Here is a 19,996-nt window from a genome sequence, read left to right on the forward strand (position 1 = left end):
CTAGAATTTTATCCCTGATTTTATCCCCAGGTGCAGTTAATACAGGTAATGAGTGGAGAACAGGAGGGCTTCTTAAAGAAAAACTAACAGGTCTGTGAGAGACGAAATTCTTACTGGTTGGTAGGTGATCAAATACTTATGTCATGCAATAAAATGCAAATGAATTACTTAAAAATCATAATGTGATTTTCTGGATTTTTTATTCCGTCTCTCACAGTTGAAGTGTACCTATGATAAAAATTACAGAAAACCTGCAAAATCAGCAGTGTATCAAATACTTCTTCTCCCCACTGTATATAAATATGATCAACAAAGAAAAAGCTGTGTATTACAATTGTCATATATTTAAGTACAAAGACTTCATTCAAAAAAGATAGTTCCAGCAAAGCCCACAGCCAGGAGCTAGCCAGTAACTGTAGACCCATTTTATTCACAGTGCCTTGGCTGTTAACCTGAAGAGTTTTCATTTTTCTTCGATTCTCCGTTCCCTGACATGTGCTTGTCCATGTAAATAGCAACTATTTATTCTGACCACGAGCTACAGTGCTGAGATTCCAGTTGACATCACTGAAATAGAACTGCCCTCTAGAGCTGTGAACAAGCAGCCAAATGAAAAGGGCAGCCATTTGACAGCACTGGAATAAAACATTTATTTCAAAAGGCAAATCTTATTTTTTTTTAAATACACCCTTTTCAAACATAAGCCACATGTTAGTGCAATTCAAAGGCAGCGTCATGGTTACGAATATTAAAAAGGTATTTGGTTTCACAAAGCACAACAGCCAAGACTTTTCAGCAATGTGATATTGAAAGGCCCTTGCATTTTCTTTTAACCGTTGCTATGTAAATCTAGGGCTCGATTCAATCCTTATTGCAGAAGTTGAGCACTATAGTGCGATTGAAATTTAAAGGTAATTTCTGATTGAGCAGACATACGTAGTCTCCGTGAATGCAGGAACATTGCCTTTAAATTCTAATCGTTCTATAGAGCTGAACTTCCGCAACATGGATTGAATCGAGCAACAAGCCTAACAACCAATACAAGTCAAGAATCAAACGCCAAAGGATGCAGAGAGAACCAGAATTACACAAGACAAGTGAAAAATGGACACAAATAGCCTAGCATCTGCCACAAAACCTAACCACAATTAACATGAATAAGACAAACGATAACGAAGTGAGGTATCACAATGGACGTGCCAACAACAGCTGAGGACAGATTGGTATCTGATTTGGCGCCAACAAATACATGCTGGGTCATCATACTCCTGTAGAAAACCAAGAGCAGGAAAACCAAGAGGTACGTACAAAACCCGAAAGACAGTACACAGTAGAATAGCTGCAGCATACACCACAAGTCCAATGCAAGCTAACCTTACTTCACGTCGTCCGTTGGGAGTCTGCTTGCTGCATCGGAGCTGTGGACTATGCAAGTGTGCGTATTTTCCCATCTATTTTCTAACAGGTACAAAGTGAAAGTGGTGTTGATCCTGCTTCTCCAGTCACCTTGGCCAGTCTGTTAGCTTACATGTGCTCTGGGTGGTTCTGCAAACACTTGATAAACTCTGTGACCGGATGGCCCTGGTAGCAGATCTGGTACACAGCGTTGAACAGTGGGAACCTGGGACGAGAGAGGGATTGTTGAGTTGTCACAGTCAATATCTTTGGCTTTTAAGAATAACTGCATTGTTTTTACTATTTCAGATGTATCCTTTTATTTGCATTTAACTGAGGTGATTCACTCAACAGAGCCAGAGGTTATTTGTAAGGGAATCCCCACATGCAAAGTAACATCAGTTTCTTCAATGGGTGAAAAAGCTGTTTGATTTCTGTGCCAACTTACTTGTCAAGCAGATTTTTGTTCTTTAGGATGACATGGACTTCAGCTGCTGTTGCTGGTCCCTGGAGCTTTTGTCCATTCAGAATCTCTTTCTCCAGCTCTTCAATTGACTGAGCAGAATAAAAACATGGCTGTTGAAGTCAAGGCCGCTCTCACCCCAAAAATAAATTTAACTAAAATTCACTCTCTGGCCCCCTTTTTATTTTCAAAGCTTATAATTAAAGGGATAGTGTGATATTTTTGGCAATTATGCTCTTTATCAGATTAAATAATGGATACCATTTCAGTTCTCTGCGTTGGCTAACGAAACTACCTCCAACTTCCTTCATACTGGATGCAGAGACATACAAACGGTATCAATGAGGTCATCTGACAACATAAAAAAATCCCTTTAAAGCTCTCATCTTCTGTATTTACCCTGTTCCAATCCTAAAGGCAATAATTCAAACCATTTTTCCATTTTTATGTCTGCCCTGTCTTTATCTAAAAGCCAATTAAGTCACCGTCTCACCTTCCCCGTCTTGGCAAAGGCTTCGGCCACTTTACGGTTGCGGCCGCCATAGCAGGTCGTGATGAGGTCGGCGACGCCACAACTCTCCAGGAAGGTTGCTGAGGAGACGGGCCCTGCGGTGCAGAAGATGCGCGCGAAGGCGATCATCTCCATCAGCCCCAGTCGGATTACAGCGGCCTTGGTGTTGTCCCCGAAGCCCAGGCCGTCACAGAAGCCCGCCCCCACCGCCACAATGTTCTGACAGCCACAGAGAGGAGGGCAGGGGTTAATGGCTTCAACACATAAAGACAGCCTTTTTTCTTACAAGCAGACTTTTCTCGAGTCTGCCCTTCATCTAAGAAGTAGATGAATGGCATGTAGAAAGTATACAATTGGAAATGAGGAAAGTTTAGAGATTCCGACGTCGAGACAACAGGTCTTTTGCTTCAGTCCGTCAGGGCCCTCATCCACACCCTGGAGTAGAACACGTAGCATGAGTACACAGTAAAGCAATTCAAAAGACCTACAGCGGGGTCTGAAATTATTGACATGGTTGATAATGGTGAGCAATAATGACTGTATAAAATAAATAATTCAAACAACTCATTAAGTAAGGAGAGGCCAGGGAGAATCTATAAGGCTGCGTTAACAGCTGTTCTGATTGGTCAAAAGACCAATAAATGGAAAAGGAATCAGAATTGGTCCGCTTATGTAAACACATCCTTAATGGTTGAGTGTTCACCTTCAGTGCGCCACAGATTTCAACCACATCGGACTCCTCCACTACAGTGACCCGGAAGTTACTGGTCTGCATGAGTTCCTTCAGCAAAGCCCCATGTTCTTTATCCTTACATCCTTGGGAGAGAGAGATTTGGAGAGAGAAATAGTTAACCCTTTTCAATCCTAACATATATTTATCTTTCAAATATTTATTGAAAAACTCTAGCACTTACCATGTGACATAACGAGGAAAACTCAAGGTACAGGCCCTAATTAAAGGCCTAATTACCAGGCTCTAGTTACAGGCTTAGTGCACAAGGTTTTCATGGTAAGGTCACATGCACAAAAAGAAAATGCACTAATGGCCCTCAAAGTTGGCTATTACACCACTTTTTTATCAGTACCACATGTCAGAGTCATGAAACGAGTGAATGGACTTGAAAACGGGTGGTATAGCCTACACTCTAAAATGCGATGTGGTTCAACGAGAACACTGGCCTTATGAAAAGGCAGAGTCACACGCGAACTGCAGTGGACGCATACATTCTGACCTAATGGCAATCGGAAAACGTCATTACACTTTTGGGTGTTTTGTGTAACAGAGGTCTCTTTCCATTCACCACTGTTTGGAGGTTGGAAATATGTTGAGAGTGAATACCTTTATTAAATGTCTCCACACATAGACAAAATAGAATGAAATGAATACCTTACTTTGAAGTTTGCACTGTATATATTTACCCAAACCAAATGTTCAGAAAGTGGAAGAAAAAGAAAAACACTGGACAGCACACCATTCAGAAGTAACAATGATAACCCAAGCCCGTTACAATGTGGAATCTAACCGATAGTGGTCTCACAGAACTTCTCATCGGCGACCTCGTTGGCGATATTGGCCCCCATCAACACACTCATGGCGATGCCCAACTTCTCCTGGATCACATCAGAGATGAGCTTCAGTCCGTCAGGGCCCTCATCCACACCCTGGAGTAGAACACGTAGCATGAGTACACAGTAAAGCAATTCAAAAGACCTACAGCGGGGTCTGAAATTATTGACATGGTTGATAATGGTGAGCAATAATGACTGTATAAAATAAATCATTTAAAATACTGAGCTATATTGTATGCTGAAAAAAAATGTTATTTAAAAGATTTTATACTGATACAATTGCTCAGAGAAAGAGATTTTGTTAAACAAGTATTTTTTGTTGATCATTACCAATAACAGAGGTTAACACGCATTGACCGTTTTGTAACTTTCTCACTCATTATTCACAGTTCATTCCGTAATCATGGTAGGATCAATACTAATGTAGAAGTGTTTAGAAACATATTCTATTCTTATTTATAATAAAAGTGATTCCAAATGACAAATAATTTACCATTCATTTATATTGAGCACAAAATAATCGATAATAAAATTAACTGCAAATACATTTAACAAGTTTGTGCGTGCTAGGAATATGGGACAAAATACTAAACTCGACTACTTTCTGTAATAAGAATCTTTAGAGGTGTCAATCATTTTGACCCCTACCTTTGAGAGGAAAAAAAGTACTAGTTAAACCAAATCTCTTTCTCTGTGAAATTGTATTAGTATAAAATATAATTTCCTAATTATTTTGGGCAGACAATATAGCTCAGCATTTGAATTTTTTATTTTATACTTCCGTTATTGCTCATCTTTATCAGGGCCAAGGGTGTCAATAATTTCAGACCCCACTATATATTACAGTGGAGCTATGACCTACAGTGGGGCAAAAAAGTATTTAGTCAGCCACCAATTGTGCAAGTTCTCCCACTTAAAAAGATAAGAGGCCTGTAATTCTCATCATAGGTACACTTAAACTATGACAGACAAAATGAGAGATTTTTTTTCTCCAGAAAATCACATTGTAGGATTTTTAATGAATTTATTTGCAAATTATGTTGGAAAATAAGTATTTGGTCAATAGCTAAAGTTAATCTTAATACTTTGTTAAATACCCTTTGTTGGCAATGACAGAGGTCAAATGTTTTCTGTAAGTCTTCACAAGGTTTTCACACACTGTTGCTGGTATTTTGGCCCATTCCTCCATGCAGATCTCTAGAGCAGTGATATTTTGGGGTTGTTGCTGGGCAGCACGGACTTTCAACTCCCTCCAAAGATTTTCTATGGGGTTGAGATATGGAGACTGGCAAGGCCACTCCAGGACCTTGAAATGCTTCTTACGAAGCCACTCCTTCGTTGCACGGGCAGTGTGTTTGGGATCATTGTCATGCTGAAAGACCCAGCCACGTTTCATCTTTAATGCCCTTGCTGATGGAAGGAGGTTTTCACTCAAAATCTCACGATACATGGCCCCATTCATTCTTTCCTTTACACGGATCAGTCGTCCCCTTTGCAGAAAAACAGCCCCAACGCATGATGTTTCCACCCACATGCTTCACAGTAGGTATGGTGTTCTTTGGATGCAACTCAGCATTCTTTGTTCTCCAAACACAACGAGTTGAGTTTTTACCAAAAAGTTATATTTTGGTTTCATCTGACCATATGACATTCTCCCAATCTTCTTCTGGATCATCCAAATGCTCTCTAGCAAACTTCAGACGGGCCTGGACATGTACTGGCTTAAGCAGGGGGACACGTCTGGCACTGCAGGATTTGAGTCCCTGGCGGCGTAGTGTGTTACTGATGGTAGGCTTTGTTACTTTGGTCCCAGCTCTCTGCAGGTCATTCACTAGGTCCCCCCGTGTGGTTCTGGGATTTTTGCTCACTGTTCTTGTGATCATTTTGACCCCACAGGGTGAGATCTTGCGTGGAGCCCCAGATCGAGGGAGATTATCAGGGGTCTTGTATGTCTTCCATTTCCTAATAATTGCTCCCACAGTTGATTTCTTCAAACTAAGCTGCTTACCTATTGCAGATTCAGTCTTCCCAGCCTGGTACAGGTCTACAATTTTGTTTCTAGCGTCCTTTGACAGCTCTTTGGTCTTGGCCATAGTGGAGTTTGGAGTGTGACTGTTTGAGGTTGTGGACAGGTGTATTTTATACTGATAACAAGTTCAAACAGGTGCCATTAATACAGGTAACGAGTGGAGGACAGAGGAGCCTCTTAAAGAAGTTACAGGTCTGTGAGAGCCAGAAATCTTGCTTGTTTGTAGGTGACCAAATACTTATTTTCCACCATAATTTGCAAATAAATTCATAAAAAATCCTACAATGTGTTTTTCTGGATTTTTTTCCCCCTCATTGTGTCTGTCATAGTTGAAGTGTGCCTATGATGAAAATTACAGGCCTCTCTCATCTTAAGTGGGAGAACTTGCACAATTGGTGGCTGACTAAATACTTTTTTGCCCCACTGTACATAACAATATACAGTGTCTTCAGAATGTACTCATACCCCTTGACACATTCCATATTTTGTTGTATTACACCCTGAATTCAAAATGTGTTCTACACACAATACCCCATAATACCAAAATGAAAACATGTTTTTAGACATTTTGGCAAATTAATTGAAAATTAAATCTCATTTACTTAAGTATTCACACCCAAGTCAATACTTTGAAGAACATTTGACAGCAATTACAGCTGTGAGTATTTCTGGGTAAGTTTAAGTTTTTCACACCTGGATTGTGCAACATTTGCCAATTATTATTTTCAAAATTCTTCAAGCTCTCTCAAATTGGTTGTTGATCATTGCTAGAGAACCATTTTTAGATCTTGCCATAGATTAAGTAAATTTAGACCAAAACTAACTCAGCCACTCAGGAACATTCACTGTCTTCTTGGTAGATGTGGCCATGTGTTTAAGGTTATTGTTCTGCTGATAGGTAAATTCATTCCCGAGTGTCTGATGGAAAATAGACAACCAGGTTTACCTCTAGGTTTCTGCCTGTGCTTAGCGCCATTCCGTTTCTTTTTTATCCTGCAAAACTCTGCAGTCCTTAACGATTAAAAGCATACCCATAACATGATGCAGCCACCACCAATATGGAGAGTGGTACTCAGCAATGTGTTGTGTTTGGGCCAAATCCAATTCAACACCTTATTCAGGACAAAAAGTAAATTGCTTTTGCCTCATTTTTTGCAGTATTACTTTAGTGCCTTGTTGCAAACAGGATGCATGTTTTGGAATCTTTGTATTCTGTACAAGCTTCCATCTTTTCACTCTGTCAATGAGGTTAGTATTCTGGAGTAATTACAATGTTGTGGATCCATACTCAATTCTCCTATCACAGCCATTCAACTCTGTTTTAAAGTCACCATTGGACTCAGCGAAATCCCTGAGCGGTTACTTTCCTCTCCGGCAGAGTTCGGAAGGATGTCTGTGTCTTTGTAGTGAATGGGTGTTTCGATACACCACCCAATGTGTAATTCATAACTTCGCCATGCTCAACATCTGCTTAATAATATTATAATTGTTTTTACCCATCTACCAATAGGTACCCTTCTTTGCGAGGCATTGGAAAACCTCTGTGGTTGAATCGGTGTTTGTAATTCTGTGTTTACGGGACCTTCCACATAATTGTATATGTAGGGTACAAAGATGAAAAGCAACACTATTATTTAAACTTATGTGACTTGTTAAGCACAATTGTACTCCAGAACGTATTGCGTGTAGACCAGTGAATATGGGTGGTCCCGGGAATCAAAACTCTACGATGCCATGCTCTACCTACTGGGCTACTGTTATAGGTCTGCTGAAGAGAGCATGGCTGTTAGCCAAACCTTGATGAGTGACATTCCTAGTGCATTAATCTTTATCTTCCCCTTCATGGTGTCACACACTCTGCCAATGAACTGGTGGGGGATCACAAACACTAGGATGTCTGCTTCCTTGGCAGCATCCACCAGCTCAGGAACTGCCAACTGGAGGAGAAACAGGAGGGGATAGTTAGGGGCACTGGTCTTGGTCTGCTTGTCTCATGTAGTCCTTGCACATTGTAAATAGAAAAGAAAGAGCTTGCACACTCATAAGCTCCATCATGCACCTTTATTCACAAACAACGTTTCGATCCTGCAAGGATCTTTGTTAGGTTGTACATTGTCAAATTAATGTGTTATTGATTCTAAATAGTGGGTGCCACAGTCCAAAAAGCTACAGTACATCAAAGGTATCAAAAATCAAATTAAAAACTGTTATTTTATAATTGTGTAACATAATGTGACTGCTTGATCTGTGCTAAATCAGCATGACTCATCCTACCAAATCTGTTGAGCGCAAGCCAGGGGGCAGGGGTTCAAATCAATTCAAAACTATTTGTCACATGTGCTGAATACAACAAGTGTAGACCTTACCGTGAAATGCTTACTTACAAGCCCTTAACCAACAGTGCAGTTCAAGAGTTAAGAAAATATATACACCAAATAAACTAAAGTAAAAAAAGATATAAAAACACAATAACAAGGCTATATACAGGAGGTATCGATACAGAGTAAATGTGCCGGGGTACAGGTTAGTCAAGGTCATTTCTACATGTAGTTAGGGGGTGAAGTGACTATGCATAGATAAACAGTGAGTAGCAGCAGTGTACAAAACAAATGGAGGGAGGGGTCAATGGCAATAGTCCAGTGGCCATTTGATTAATTGTTCAGCAGTCTTATGGCTTGGTGTTAGAAGCTATTAAGGAGCCTTTTGGTCCTAGACTTGGCTCTCCGGTACCACACGGTAGCAGAGAAAACAGTCTCTGACTTGGGTGACAGGAGTTTCTGACAATTTTTGGGCTTGGTCTGACATCACCTATTATATTGGTTCTAGATGGCAGGAAGCTTGGCCCCAGTGATGTACTGGGCCGCACGCACTTCCCTCTGTAACGCCTTACAGTCAAGATGCCAAGCAGTTGCCATACCAGATGCAACCGGTCAGGATGCTCTCGATGGTGCAGCTGTAGAACTTTGAGGATCTGGGGATCCATGTCAAATCTTTCCAGTCTCCCGAGGGGGAAAAGGTGATGTTATGCCCTCTTCATGACTGTTTTGGTGTGTTTGGACCATGATAGTTTGTTAGTGATGTGGACACCAAGGAACTTGAAACTCTCGACCCGGCCCACTACAGCCCTGTTGATGTTAATGGGGGCCTGTTTGGTCCGCCTTTTCCTGTAGTCCACGATCAGCTCCTTTCTCTTGCTCATATTGAAGTAGAGGTTGTTGTCCTGGCACCACACCGCCAGGTCTCTAACCTCCTTCCTATAGGCTGTCTCATTGTTGTCGGAGATCAGGCTTAATGATGGTGTTGGAGTCGTGTTTGGCCACGCAGGCATGGGTGAACAGGGAGTACAGGAGGGGACTAAGTACACACCCCTGAGGGGCCGCAGTGTTGAGGATCAGCGTGGCATTCGTGTTGTTGCCTACCCTTACCACCTGGGGGTGGCCCGTCAGGAAGTCCAGGATCCAGTTGCAGAGGGAGTTGTTAAGTCCCAGGGTTCTTAGCTTAGTGATGAGCTTTGAGGGCACTATGGTGTTGAACGCGGAGCAGCATTCTCAGTTTCATTCTAATCCGTGGAGATCTCCTCTCGGAAATTGCTATGGGGTGTACTGTGGATTGTAGTGAGTGCTGCAAGGACAGCTGCAACACATAACTGAGCCAGGGCTGAACCTTTACACATATAGTCCAGCAGAAGGCAGCTGACAGCATTCCCCACAGCAGTTTATTACTCAAACTGTCACATAGCATTAGGCAAAGATGTGATGAGGGTAACAATTAAACAGGCAAGAAGGGTATTGGTTTAGGGGTAGGTCAATTTAAATTATGTGAATAATGGATTATAGAATTTGTATTTTTTTAAATCACATTCCTGAGCAGGATTACAACACATAGCAGCATGTGATGTGCTCCTCACCACATTGGGGGGTAGCTTGTGTCCAGGCAGGTACTTGACGTTCTCATGGTCTGTGTTGATGATCTCTGTCAGTTTGCGACCGTCCACCAGCTCCTCAAACACCCACATGGTCACAGTGTTGTCAAACTTGGAGTTGTGAGCAACATTGGTGCCTACTATCTTGGCAATGGCAGAGCCCCTGTGTAGTAGAGAAATTGCAATGTAAATTATTATATTCGCTCTGTGGTTTTCTACAAGAACAATTGCACCCTAGACTGAAGAATGCAAGTGCTAAAAATACTTGACGGAAAGGAGCCCAAACAACTTAATCTTATTGTAAATGTACAATTTGCCAGATTGACCCTTGATTATCCTATTAAATAGGCAAATGGTAGTTGCTCTATTTTATGGTTAAGGGCAATTGGATTGATGGTCACCCAGCTGAAGTTTGTTTGCATGCAGTGGCCAATTATGGCTAACATTACATAATGCAACAGCACTACTCATCTCATACCTGTGGCGATACATGAAAGATTACAAATGTTGCAAACTCCATCTGAAACTGTGCATGTCATTTCAAGCCAAAGGCAGCTTCACATTTAAAATTGGCATGGCAGGTGGGTAACAGGGCTGGACTAACTGATTTGGGGCACTAGGGTCAAATATAATTATTTCCAGCCCCCCACCCCTCCTCAAATCTATATTTTGGGGGGAAACGACTCACTTCCTCAGGATGGTAAGTTGGTGGTTGAAGATATCCCTCTAGTGGTGTGGGGGCTGTGCTTTGGCAAAGTGGGTGGGGTTATATCCTTCCTGTTTGGCCCTGTCCGGGGGTGTCCTCGGATGGGGCCACAGTGTCTCCTGACCCCTCCTGTCTCAGCCTCCAGTATTTATGCTGCAGTAGTTTATGTGTCGGGGGGCTAGGGTCAGTTTGTTATATCTGGAGTACTTCTCCTGTCCTATTCGGTGTCCTGTGTGAATCTAAGTGTGCGTTCTCTAATTCTCTCTTTCTTTCTCTCTCTCGGAGGACCTGAGCCCTAGGACCAAGCCCCAGGACTACCTGACATGATGACTCCTTGCTGTCCCCAGTCCACCTGGCCATGCTGCTGTTCCAGTTTCAACTGACCTGAGCCCTAGGACCATGCCCCAGGACTACCTGACATGATGACTCCTTGCTGTCCCCAGTCCACCTGGCCATGCTGCTGCTCCAGTTTCAACTTCCACCTGACTGTGCTGCTGCTCCAGTTTCAACTGTTCTGCCTTATTATTCGACCATGCTGGTCATTTATGAACATTTGAACATCTTGGCCATGTTCTGTTATAATCTCCACCCGGCACAGCCAGAAGAGGACTGGCCACCCCACATAGCCTGGTTCCTCTCTAGGTTTCTTCCTAGGTTTTGGCCTTTCTAGGGAGTTTTTCCTAGCCACCGTGCTTCTACACCTGCATTGCTTGCTGTTTGGAGTTTTAGGCTGGGTTTCTGTACAGCACTTTGAGATATCAGCTGATGTACGAAGGGCTATATAAATAAATTTGATTTGACTTCCTGCATTTCAACACATTTTGTCATGAGGCTGACAGAAAATGTTGCAGTTTTAAAGAAAATGTCCTTCTAGTCTGGTAAATCAGGCTGTAATAGACAATTAACTGGTATATACATTCTGAAACTAATACCTCCAAACTAGTGTAAATGTTTCTTACAATTCAAAATGTGGAATACAATATGTAAACTTACTCTACTGGTTGTCTGTGCGGTTTGTTTGTCAGCTGCTCGAAAATTTGAGGCAAAATATTAACAGGAAAGTATTATTTACCTGACTAGAGAGAAGGTAGGTATGGCTTGGTTCAGCACAGAGGTAAAATTAGTTTCATATTGAATAGTCGGTTCTCTCTTGTCAATTGCATTCACCAAGCATGCCATGACAATGAAAATGGGATATTCTGAATCAGGGGAGGATGGAGAACAATGAACCTTTTGTGTGGATTTTTTATTCAGATTTCAATCTTTACATTTTTTTATAATAATTCACACGAAAAAGGTGCTGATTGTTCTCCATCCTCCCCTGAATCAGAATATAACATCATGTTGGTTCAATAGCTATTGACGAGAGAAAACCAGAATACCCAATATAAAAACAACCTCTTTTGTTCTCGGTTGCTTGTAGACTAATTTATGCTTTTTTGGGAAGTACATATCGGCCTTAGCTGGAGTAAATGAAGATAGCTGCTCAACGGCAGGTAGCCTAGTGGTTAGAGTGTTGGGCCAGTAACCGAAAGATTGCTAGATCGAATCCCCATGCTGACAAGGTAAAAATCTGTTGTTCTGCCCCTGAACAAGGCAGTTAAAGCCACTGTTCCTAGGCCATCATTGTAAATAAGAATTAGTTCTTAACTGACGTGCCTAGTTAAATAAAAGGTTAAAATAAAACAATTTGGTGAGTAAGGAATGTATTTTGGCATAGCTGTCTAATGGGAGTTTGAAATCACAGCTTCCTGGGCATTAAAGGTTAGACCCATCACACTCATAACTTGCTAACTAAACCAGCCGCGTTGTGTGCACAAGTGTTGCAAAATAAAATGTACACATGCATGTTATTAAATCTTTTCATCCACCCTGCTCGCGCACGTCAACAGCGGTCTGCATAGCCAGGTGCTAAAATAGAACTTGGACACCGCAGTCCCACCTCTCCCGTCGACTCATTGATTTTTACAAGCATACTAACCCATGTGAGTAATTGAAAGATGAACGAGGTCCACACTAGTCGGTGAGCGTATACCGCTTACGTCTGTCTAGCAACCCAAAGGTTATGTATTTGAATCTCATTATGGATAACTTTAGCATTTTCACTAATTAACTACTACTTTTAAGCTACTTTGCAAATACTTCCCCTAACCCTTTAACTACTTAGCTAGCCCTAACCCCTAGCCTAGTTAACATTAGCCACCTAGCTGGCCTAGCTAAAGTCAACCACAGCAAAATTGGAATTCCTGTAATGTACACAAGTGTTATTTATTTTCAGGGATTCATACAGAGGCCAAGGTCTCATTTACAGATGAGCCTTGAATTACAGAAAAACACACACACACACACACACACACACACACACACACACACACACACACACACAAAAAATACAAGCAGAAAGGACATGGTCATTAAAAAAAATCTAATTAAAAAAACATGTCAGTAATAAGGCCCTCAATTATGAAGAAAGAAAAGTGTGTACTCACGAAATACATTGTGATAAATCATGTACAAACAAAGAAAGTGGACTTTTCCCATGTGCATGTCACAAATTTTGAATAAAATCATGTCACAATAAGTTGTGATGGTGTGTTGTGCGTTCTGACTTCAGTGCAGCTCAGTGTAAACAAGCTTAATGTTAGGGTCTGTATCTTCTGGCAAGTAACACAACAACCCAATGTTTATCTCCAGTTCCAGGACAAATTAGTTAGCAACAGAAAGCTAAATACAATGCCTATGAGTGTTTCGACCGGTCGTCAAATTAATATATAGTTGGCTTTGGTATTTTAACCTGTGTGTCATGAACGCGTCGGGTGATAATTGACCAAAATGAATCAACAGTTGGTAGAGTTTGGCCAAGCCGTAACGCACAGATAGTGTCCCCTCCCCGACCTTCGGTGATCCGTTTGAAACAATTCGCTCGAGCGACCTGTTTGAAAATGCGGCTAGAATTAGCCGGTCAGTCAAGCCAAGCTATGTTAGCTAGCTGCAGTACACCCACATACAAAGCTTTCGGTATAGATACATTTTCTTACCAATTGCCAGAGCCAATAATGCAGACTTTCTTGGGAGTTGCCATTGAAAAGACCCTTGCCGACGTTCAAAACTGTCATGTGAATTAAACTGTAAGTAAAGGCAGTGTACAGAGGGCTTGGCAGATCTAGCTCTTATTTCATTGGTTAGTCTAAGGTAGACACAGTCCCGCCCACTATTTTCATCCGAGTACTATCACTGAGGGCATTCGATTATCTGGTCCGTTTTTCCCCGGTTAAAGGAGATTACACCGGGTAAAAAGTAATTGCATTCGTTTTGGAACCGGGTCTCAAAACAAAAGTGACGTGAGTTAAACGCTTAAGCACGTGGATTAATGAGCAGGATTCTGTGTTTTTCATGCAAAAGGGATTGCTGGTTATAAACATGCTTTAATTCGAACATATATTTTATGGAAATATATGTATGTTTCTGAACGATGTTGCCTTGTTGACAACATGGCCGAGTGGCGCAGAATAGTGTTCGATTTGAGAAGGGAACTTCCCTCACAGCTTTTGTCCGTTCACGCTACGGGCGATAGACCGGTGCTCCACGGTTCAGCTTAATCGAACTCCTCCAGTCGTTGTTGAGTAGGGTGAAAAGTTACCTACCCTGGCTGAAAAGTAACTTGGCCAATGGTTCCATGTGGGACAATTTTAATTGATGAAACTTAGAAAATTAAGTCACACTTCATGATTTTTTTGCTCATGAAGTACAAACATCACCATCTGGAAAAAAAAACACAACTGTGAGGGACATAAGGCTCGTCATTAATTTCCTAATGAGAATCGATTGAATCAAAGCTGAGACTTGCATCATAACCTTGGATGACCTTGGATATATACACCGTGAATACAAATCGGCCTTTGTTAAACAGATTAGTTTAGCAGGGCTGGCATACTCAACATTCCACTGATCTCAATTCAAATGATTTCATATCTGCAACTCAGCAGATTTAAAAGGAGAGGGCAAAATATTTACTTTGTTACACCTTTCCCTCAGTCAATGATGCATCTCTCCTTCAATTACATTTTTACTACCCTGCCCGTTTGTCTTTTAGGCATCTTTAACTATCCTCCCAATACTGTGACTAATCTCAATGGGTTTAGTGTGTCTCATGCAGAAGTTGTGCATGCAACATTAATCTCCTCTGATGTCCTCAGATGGGTATTGTTCATTGTCTCAATTGTACATTTCACAGACCATAATCTCGTAATCAAACACTAACTGGCAGAAGGAGGGAGTCTTGTGTGAGACACCATTGAAGTGTTGTAACAAAATGGGACCTTCTTGGGGGGAGGAACTGGTCACAAGGAAACACAGACATTCCAATAGAATAATATATTCAGCAGTTTAGATTTGACAATATGGTCAAATTGAGGAAGTTTTCGGTTGTTTGTTTTTTTACACAGAAAGTGCCTATTCAGACATGGTTTACTTAGACCCTGGTTGAAAACTTCCTTTACCTTTACCCCATGTTGTGAACAAATATTTTTGTATGGTAATTCCTTTTAAGATTAAGTTCTGGGAAGTATTGTACGTGCTTTTTCTGTTTCTTTGTAGTACAGGAAAGGTATAGCTGGCATGGATATGAAGCAGTTGTAAGGAGTTTGGGCCATCGTAAAAAATAATAAAGATTTAAAAAAAATAATCTTGCCAAAAATGCAGCCAGATTCCGCTGAATTGAAATGTCATTATACTTTATTGTTGCTTTTGAGATAAATAAAACATTTGAAAACATGTAAACTGGTAGGCATAGTATTAATAGAAAAACAAAGGTAAGATCACATACACATACTGTAGCTACATTAATTACATCAACAACAATAGGCAAGACTCTGTAATCACGATCAGAACATTATCCATATTCCTTACTTGCAGCATTTTATTTACATTCAATTTACATGTTGATGATACTGTTGTGCTTGAGAATAACACTACACAGTTACACACTATCATATAACTCCCATTTTCCTATGAGAAAGACATCTAGCATGGTTATATGAGGCATGAGTGATAAGAGATTGGCTTCCTCATTCGTAGGTGTTCCTAACTACCTCCAATGGTTCATAATAAAATATATTGTAGTGACAGTGGTCCAATTGTTTAACATTGGGGAATGAGGCAATATTACCATTGTCAAAGAGGTGGTTTGACATCTGTCATCATAGTTCTATCTAGTCTATTTCTTTAGCTCTAAAACTATTAACAAGGAAAGCACCATTTGGACTTTTATTTATTAGAAAATGGTGAACAATCTTTTCAATTTAAAAATGTATTGTTTTTCTACACTATAATACATTATGAAAATGCAACATCATTGAATTGTGTCAACTTGACCAATTGGACAGAGGGAGTAAATTAGAAAACGGGCCAATTTCATGACTGTTATTCATCAACTTGAGAAAGTGTATTACTTTTGAAGTATCACACACACGTACATTCAAAACACAAATAGACACACTCAAAAAAAGCATGCACCCCCCCCCCCCCCACCCACCCACACACACACCCACAGACACACCCACACACACACATAAACAGACAACAGATGTAACATGGACAAACATGCCAATATACTGCTTACAGATAACACACAGTTTATGATGACATACATGCAACCCAGTGGTGAGCCCTGAAGATCTCATCACACATTCAACCAATATCTACAAGTTGATCAGAGGACATTTCCCACTATCACACAACCAAAGCCAAAATCCCTTAGTCCTGGTTTCTATATCTACATGTAGCCTGAGTAAAATGACATTCTCAGAAGACAATACAAGAACAATTGTATTTTGTACTGAACAAAACTATAACGCAACATGTAAAGTGTTGGTCCCATGTTTCGTGAGCTGAAATAAAAAATCCCAGAAATGTTCCATATGCAGAAATGTTTTGTGCACAATTTGTTTACATTCTTTTTAGTGAGCATTTCTTATTTGCCAATATAATCCATCCGCCTGACTGGTGTGGCATATCAAGAAGCAGATTAAACAAGCATGATTATTACAGAGGTGCACCTTGTGCTGCAGACGATAAAAGGCCACTAAAATGTGCAGTTTTTCACAGAACACAATGCCACAGACGTCTCAAGTTTTGAGGGAGCATGCAATTGTCATGCTGAGTGCAGGAAAGTCCCTCAGAGCTGTTGCCAGAGAATTGAATGTTCATTTCTCAACCATAAGCTGCCTCCAACGTTGTTTTAGAGAATTTGGCAGTACGACCAACCGGCTTCACAACCACAGACAACGTGCAACCACACCAGGACCTCCACATCCGGCTTCTTCACCTGCAGGATGATCTGACACCAGTCACCCAGTCAGCTGATGAAACTGAGGAGTATTTCGGTATTCTGATTGGCTGGGTCTGGCTCCCAAGTGGGTGGCCTATGCCCTCCCAGGCCCACCCATGGCTGCTACCCTGCCCAGTCATGTGAAATTCGTAGATTAGGGCCTAATGAATTCATTTCAATTGACTGATTTCCTTATATGAACTGTAACTCATTAAAATTGTTGAAATTGTTACATGTTTAGACTAAATATTTGCTCAGTATACATGGGATGAAATAGCAAGTTTCAATGACGTTGTGGGCTGCAGTAATTATCATCAAGCAAGCTATACGTGGCTATCACTAATCTTGCACCAGTGGAGATCTAAGTGCTATTGAAGTGTTACGCATTACCCATCATCAAGATTCTGTACAAATAAGCTTTATACTCTGACATCTGTCTACTTCTGAATGAAACTGAAATGCTCCACTTCCTTACTACCTTGTGTTCTTATTGGCTCAGCAGGTGAAGTCCTCTGAGTTGCTCCGCTCTGTGTGATAAGGTAGCATATTGGCAGAGTATGGAGGTGGTGGATGGGAATTGTCACGGAGAGACTGGGGTGGATAATGTGAAATGGATAGTTGGTGACAAAAAAAGAGTGGGAGTATGAGCCAATAACAAAACAAAAAGACAAGTTAAACTTAAAGGGTAGGAAGCATGAGTTCTTACTCACCAATGTAACAACACATTGTGATCAAAGACTTATTGTAAACTGGGTGGTTCAAGCCCTGAATGCTGATTGTCTGATAGCTGTGATATATCAGACCGTATACCACAGGTATGACAAAACATTTATTTTTACTGCTCTAATTATGTAGGTAACCCGTTTATAATAGCAATTAGGCACCTCGGTGGTTGTGATATATGGCCAATATACCACGGCTAATGGCTGTGTCCAGGCAATCCGCGTTGCGTCGTGGTTAAGAACAGCCCTTAGCCGTGGTATATTGGCCATATACCACACCTCCTCGGGCCTTATTGCTTAAGTAACTTAGTTGTAATCACGATCTGGTTACCTATAAGTACAAACATAGTTATATATTTGGGTTATTACATGTTTATAAACTTATTTACGGATATTTTCTAAACTACCCACAATGCACTATTTCTCACTGTAATATGGATAACCTACTCTGTGCTACCAAGTTCGTATGCTAGCTCGGTAGCTAGCTCAAGCTGGCTATCGTTAGCCATTAGCCATGCTAGCATGTAATTACATTCCAGACCAAGTGTTGATGGTGGTGAGCTACAATCCACCAATCAGAAGGAAGTGTGATGTAAACAATGAACAGATGGGGCACGTGCGGCCATGCTGCATCATGATGCTCTCCATGGACTTTGTGACTGTGTTATGGTGCCTTCTTGCTGTGGGCTTAAAAAGAAAGAGAAAATCATACCTGCTTGCTCTAATTGTGTAGTACCGCATTTGTTCTCCTTTTTGTTTTGTCAACTTTTCAGCATGTTCTCTGGCTACAGGAATTTTGTAACTTTTTCCACCTTGGCTTTGTGCTAGCCCACTAGCTGACTGACATCTGTAATCTATCTATTTTGGATTTTTCTCACTATATAGCAATTGGATTCTCCTGACTCTTCCTCCCTGGTGAAGCGCCCGGCTCCCCCTTGCTTTGATAGCTAACTCCGCCTGTACTCTTTTAAAAGTGTTACTATCGGATGGGCCCCAGCCATGAATCTGTAAGTCTCTACTCTTTCTTTCCTTTAAATCTGCGGTTATAGTGGTGATGTGTTGGTTGGGCTAATAGCTAGTGTGCTAAATAGCTATCGTTACCTGGCTGGCTAAGATAACTTCATACTGTATAGCTACCATTATTTTGATAACTGGTTAGGTGGCATTGTGTATTTTCAAAACGTTGGTTTACTTTAATGTAGCAGTAAGCTAGGTGTTGATAGCAACTGTCTGACTCATTCTGTGCTAACATGATGTTAGCAGGCTGGTAGGGCTAACATGAGCAGGCTAGTAGTGATACCATGAATAGGCTAGTTGGCTAGCAACCTTACACTTTGATTTGTAACAATAATTTCATAAAGTATTTGTTTGTAAGTTGGCCGAAAATGTCATTGAAACCAGTAGTCATGAGTGCATTTGGACTTTTGATACATATTTAAAATCCATATGTTACATGTGGTTGTGTTTATGCTACCTACTCTGTAAACTCATAAAAGACACCCAGTGAGAAAAGCAGAGTTAAGGGACAACATAGTCATGCATTTAACATTTAAAAGTGTATCCTTTTGTAGATATGCTTTAAACGTTTTTAGAAAGCACCCTTTTAAATTAGACACTAAGATTTTAAGATTGCGATTTTTCAAAAAATATAGATGAGACAACTTGATGGAAATTGATGGGGTGAGGACATGTTTCTCAAGCTGATACACAACACCACAAACTCCATTGATATCCATTTTAACTATAATGTTGCTCAGAAAAAAATATCAACTTCAGTTTTGGAGATAATACTTTTCTATATTTGGATCTTTGATTTGGTAATTCCATTGCTCTGTTGCAAAGCAATTTACATTAGCCAATGAAATCTAAGGGATGCATGTGGATCATTGGATTGGTTGTCTTGTATCCTGCTGTGTGCAAGGTAAAACTAGGAATATCCCCACACACACATTCATGAACCTCACCAGGTACGTTCATTTAGAACACATTTTCTTTTACAAAAACAACCTGGCTTCATGCATATCAAATTCTTAATTGAGATGTTTAGACATGAAGCAATATGGCTGCCTTCTTCCGAGAGCTGCAAATGCTTAGTGAAAGTTACTGACGTGACATTTCACATCGTCCAGGCTCAGAACAGCTCCCTGGTCGTTGTTGCTGTGTTTGTGTTTCTTCTCTGAGCTTCGACAGAGCTTGTACTTTATCACCTGTAAGGAAACATAGATACCCCTTGCAAAGGTCAGTGATGCTCTACGATTTGAGACAAAGGCTGGTAAGAGAAAAGGTGGACATTTCTGGAGGAATTCCTGTGTGTGTGCCTCTCTCTTTGAGAGTTATGTGTAGCAAGCATA

At 40.8% G+C, this 19,996-nt stretch overlaps 2 protein-coding genes across 3 annotated transcripts in view; both read right to left on the reverse strand.

Moving 5' to 3' along the window:
* Positions 1–625: 625 nt before the first annotated feature.
* On the reverse strand, positions 626–13,795 carry LOC109907795 (glycerol-3-phosphate dehydrogenase [NAD(+)], cytoplasmic). Of its 2 annotated transcripts, XM_020506018.2 has the most exons (8): positions 13,634–13,795; positions 9,875–10,052; positions 7,764–7,904; positions 3,893–4,031; positions 3,073–3,185; positions 2,352–2,588; positions 1,844–1,950; positions 626–1,621 (listed from the first exon to the last, which is right to left on the reverse strand). In XM_020506018.2, exons 1-8 carry the CDS (start codon positions 13,675–13,677, stop codon positions 1,525–1,527), a joined length of 1,056 nt encoding a protein of 351 aa, XP_020361607.1. In that variant the 5' UTR covers positions 13,678–13,795; the 3' UTR covers positions 626–1,524. The 2 variants fall into 2 exon arrangements, with proteins under 2 accessions (XP_020361607.1, XP_020361608.1); XM_020506019.2 differs by lacking the exon at positions 7,764–7,904 and having other exon boundaries at positions 13,634–13,757.
* Positions 13,796–15,317: 1,522 nt separating this feature from the next.
* LOC109907801 (acid-sensing ion channel 1-like) overlaps positions 15,318–19,996 on the reverse strand; it is an 83,378-nt gene continuing 78,699 nt past the window's right edge. Inside the window, exon 10 of the mRNA XM_031793980.1 lies at positions 15,318–19,852. Coding sequence (XP_031649840.1) covers positions 19,736–19,852 — 117 coding nt within the window. The 3' untranslated portion in view covers positions 15,318–19,735. The remainder of the gene's footprint in view (positions 19,853–19,996) is intronic.

Source organism: Oncorhynchus kisutch, linkage group LG17 (assembly GCF_002021735.2).
Source record: "Oncorhynchus kisutch isolate 150728-3 linkage group LG17, Okis_V2, whole genome shotgun sequence".
Taxonomy (NCBI): Eukaryota; Metazoa; Chordata; class Actinopteri; order Salmoniformes; family Salmonidae; genus Oncorhynchus; species Oncorhynchus kisutch.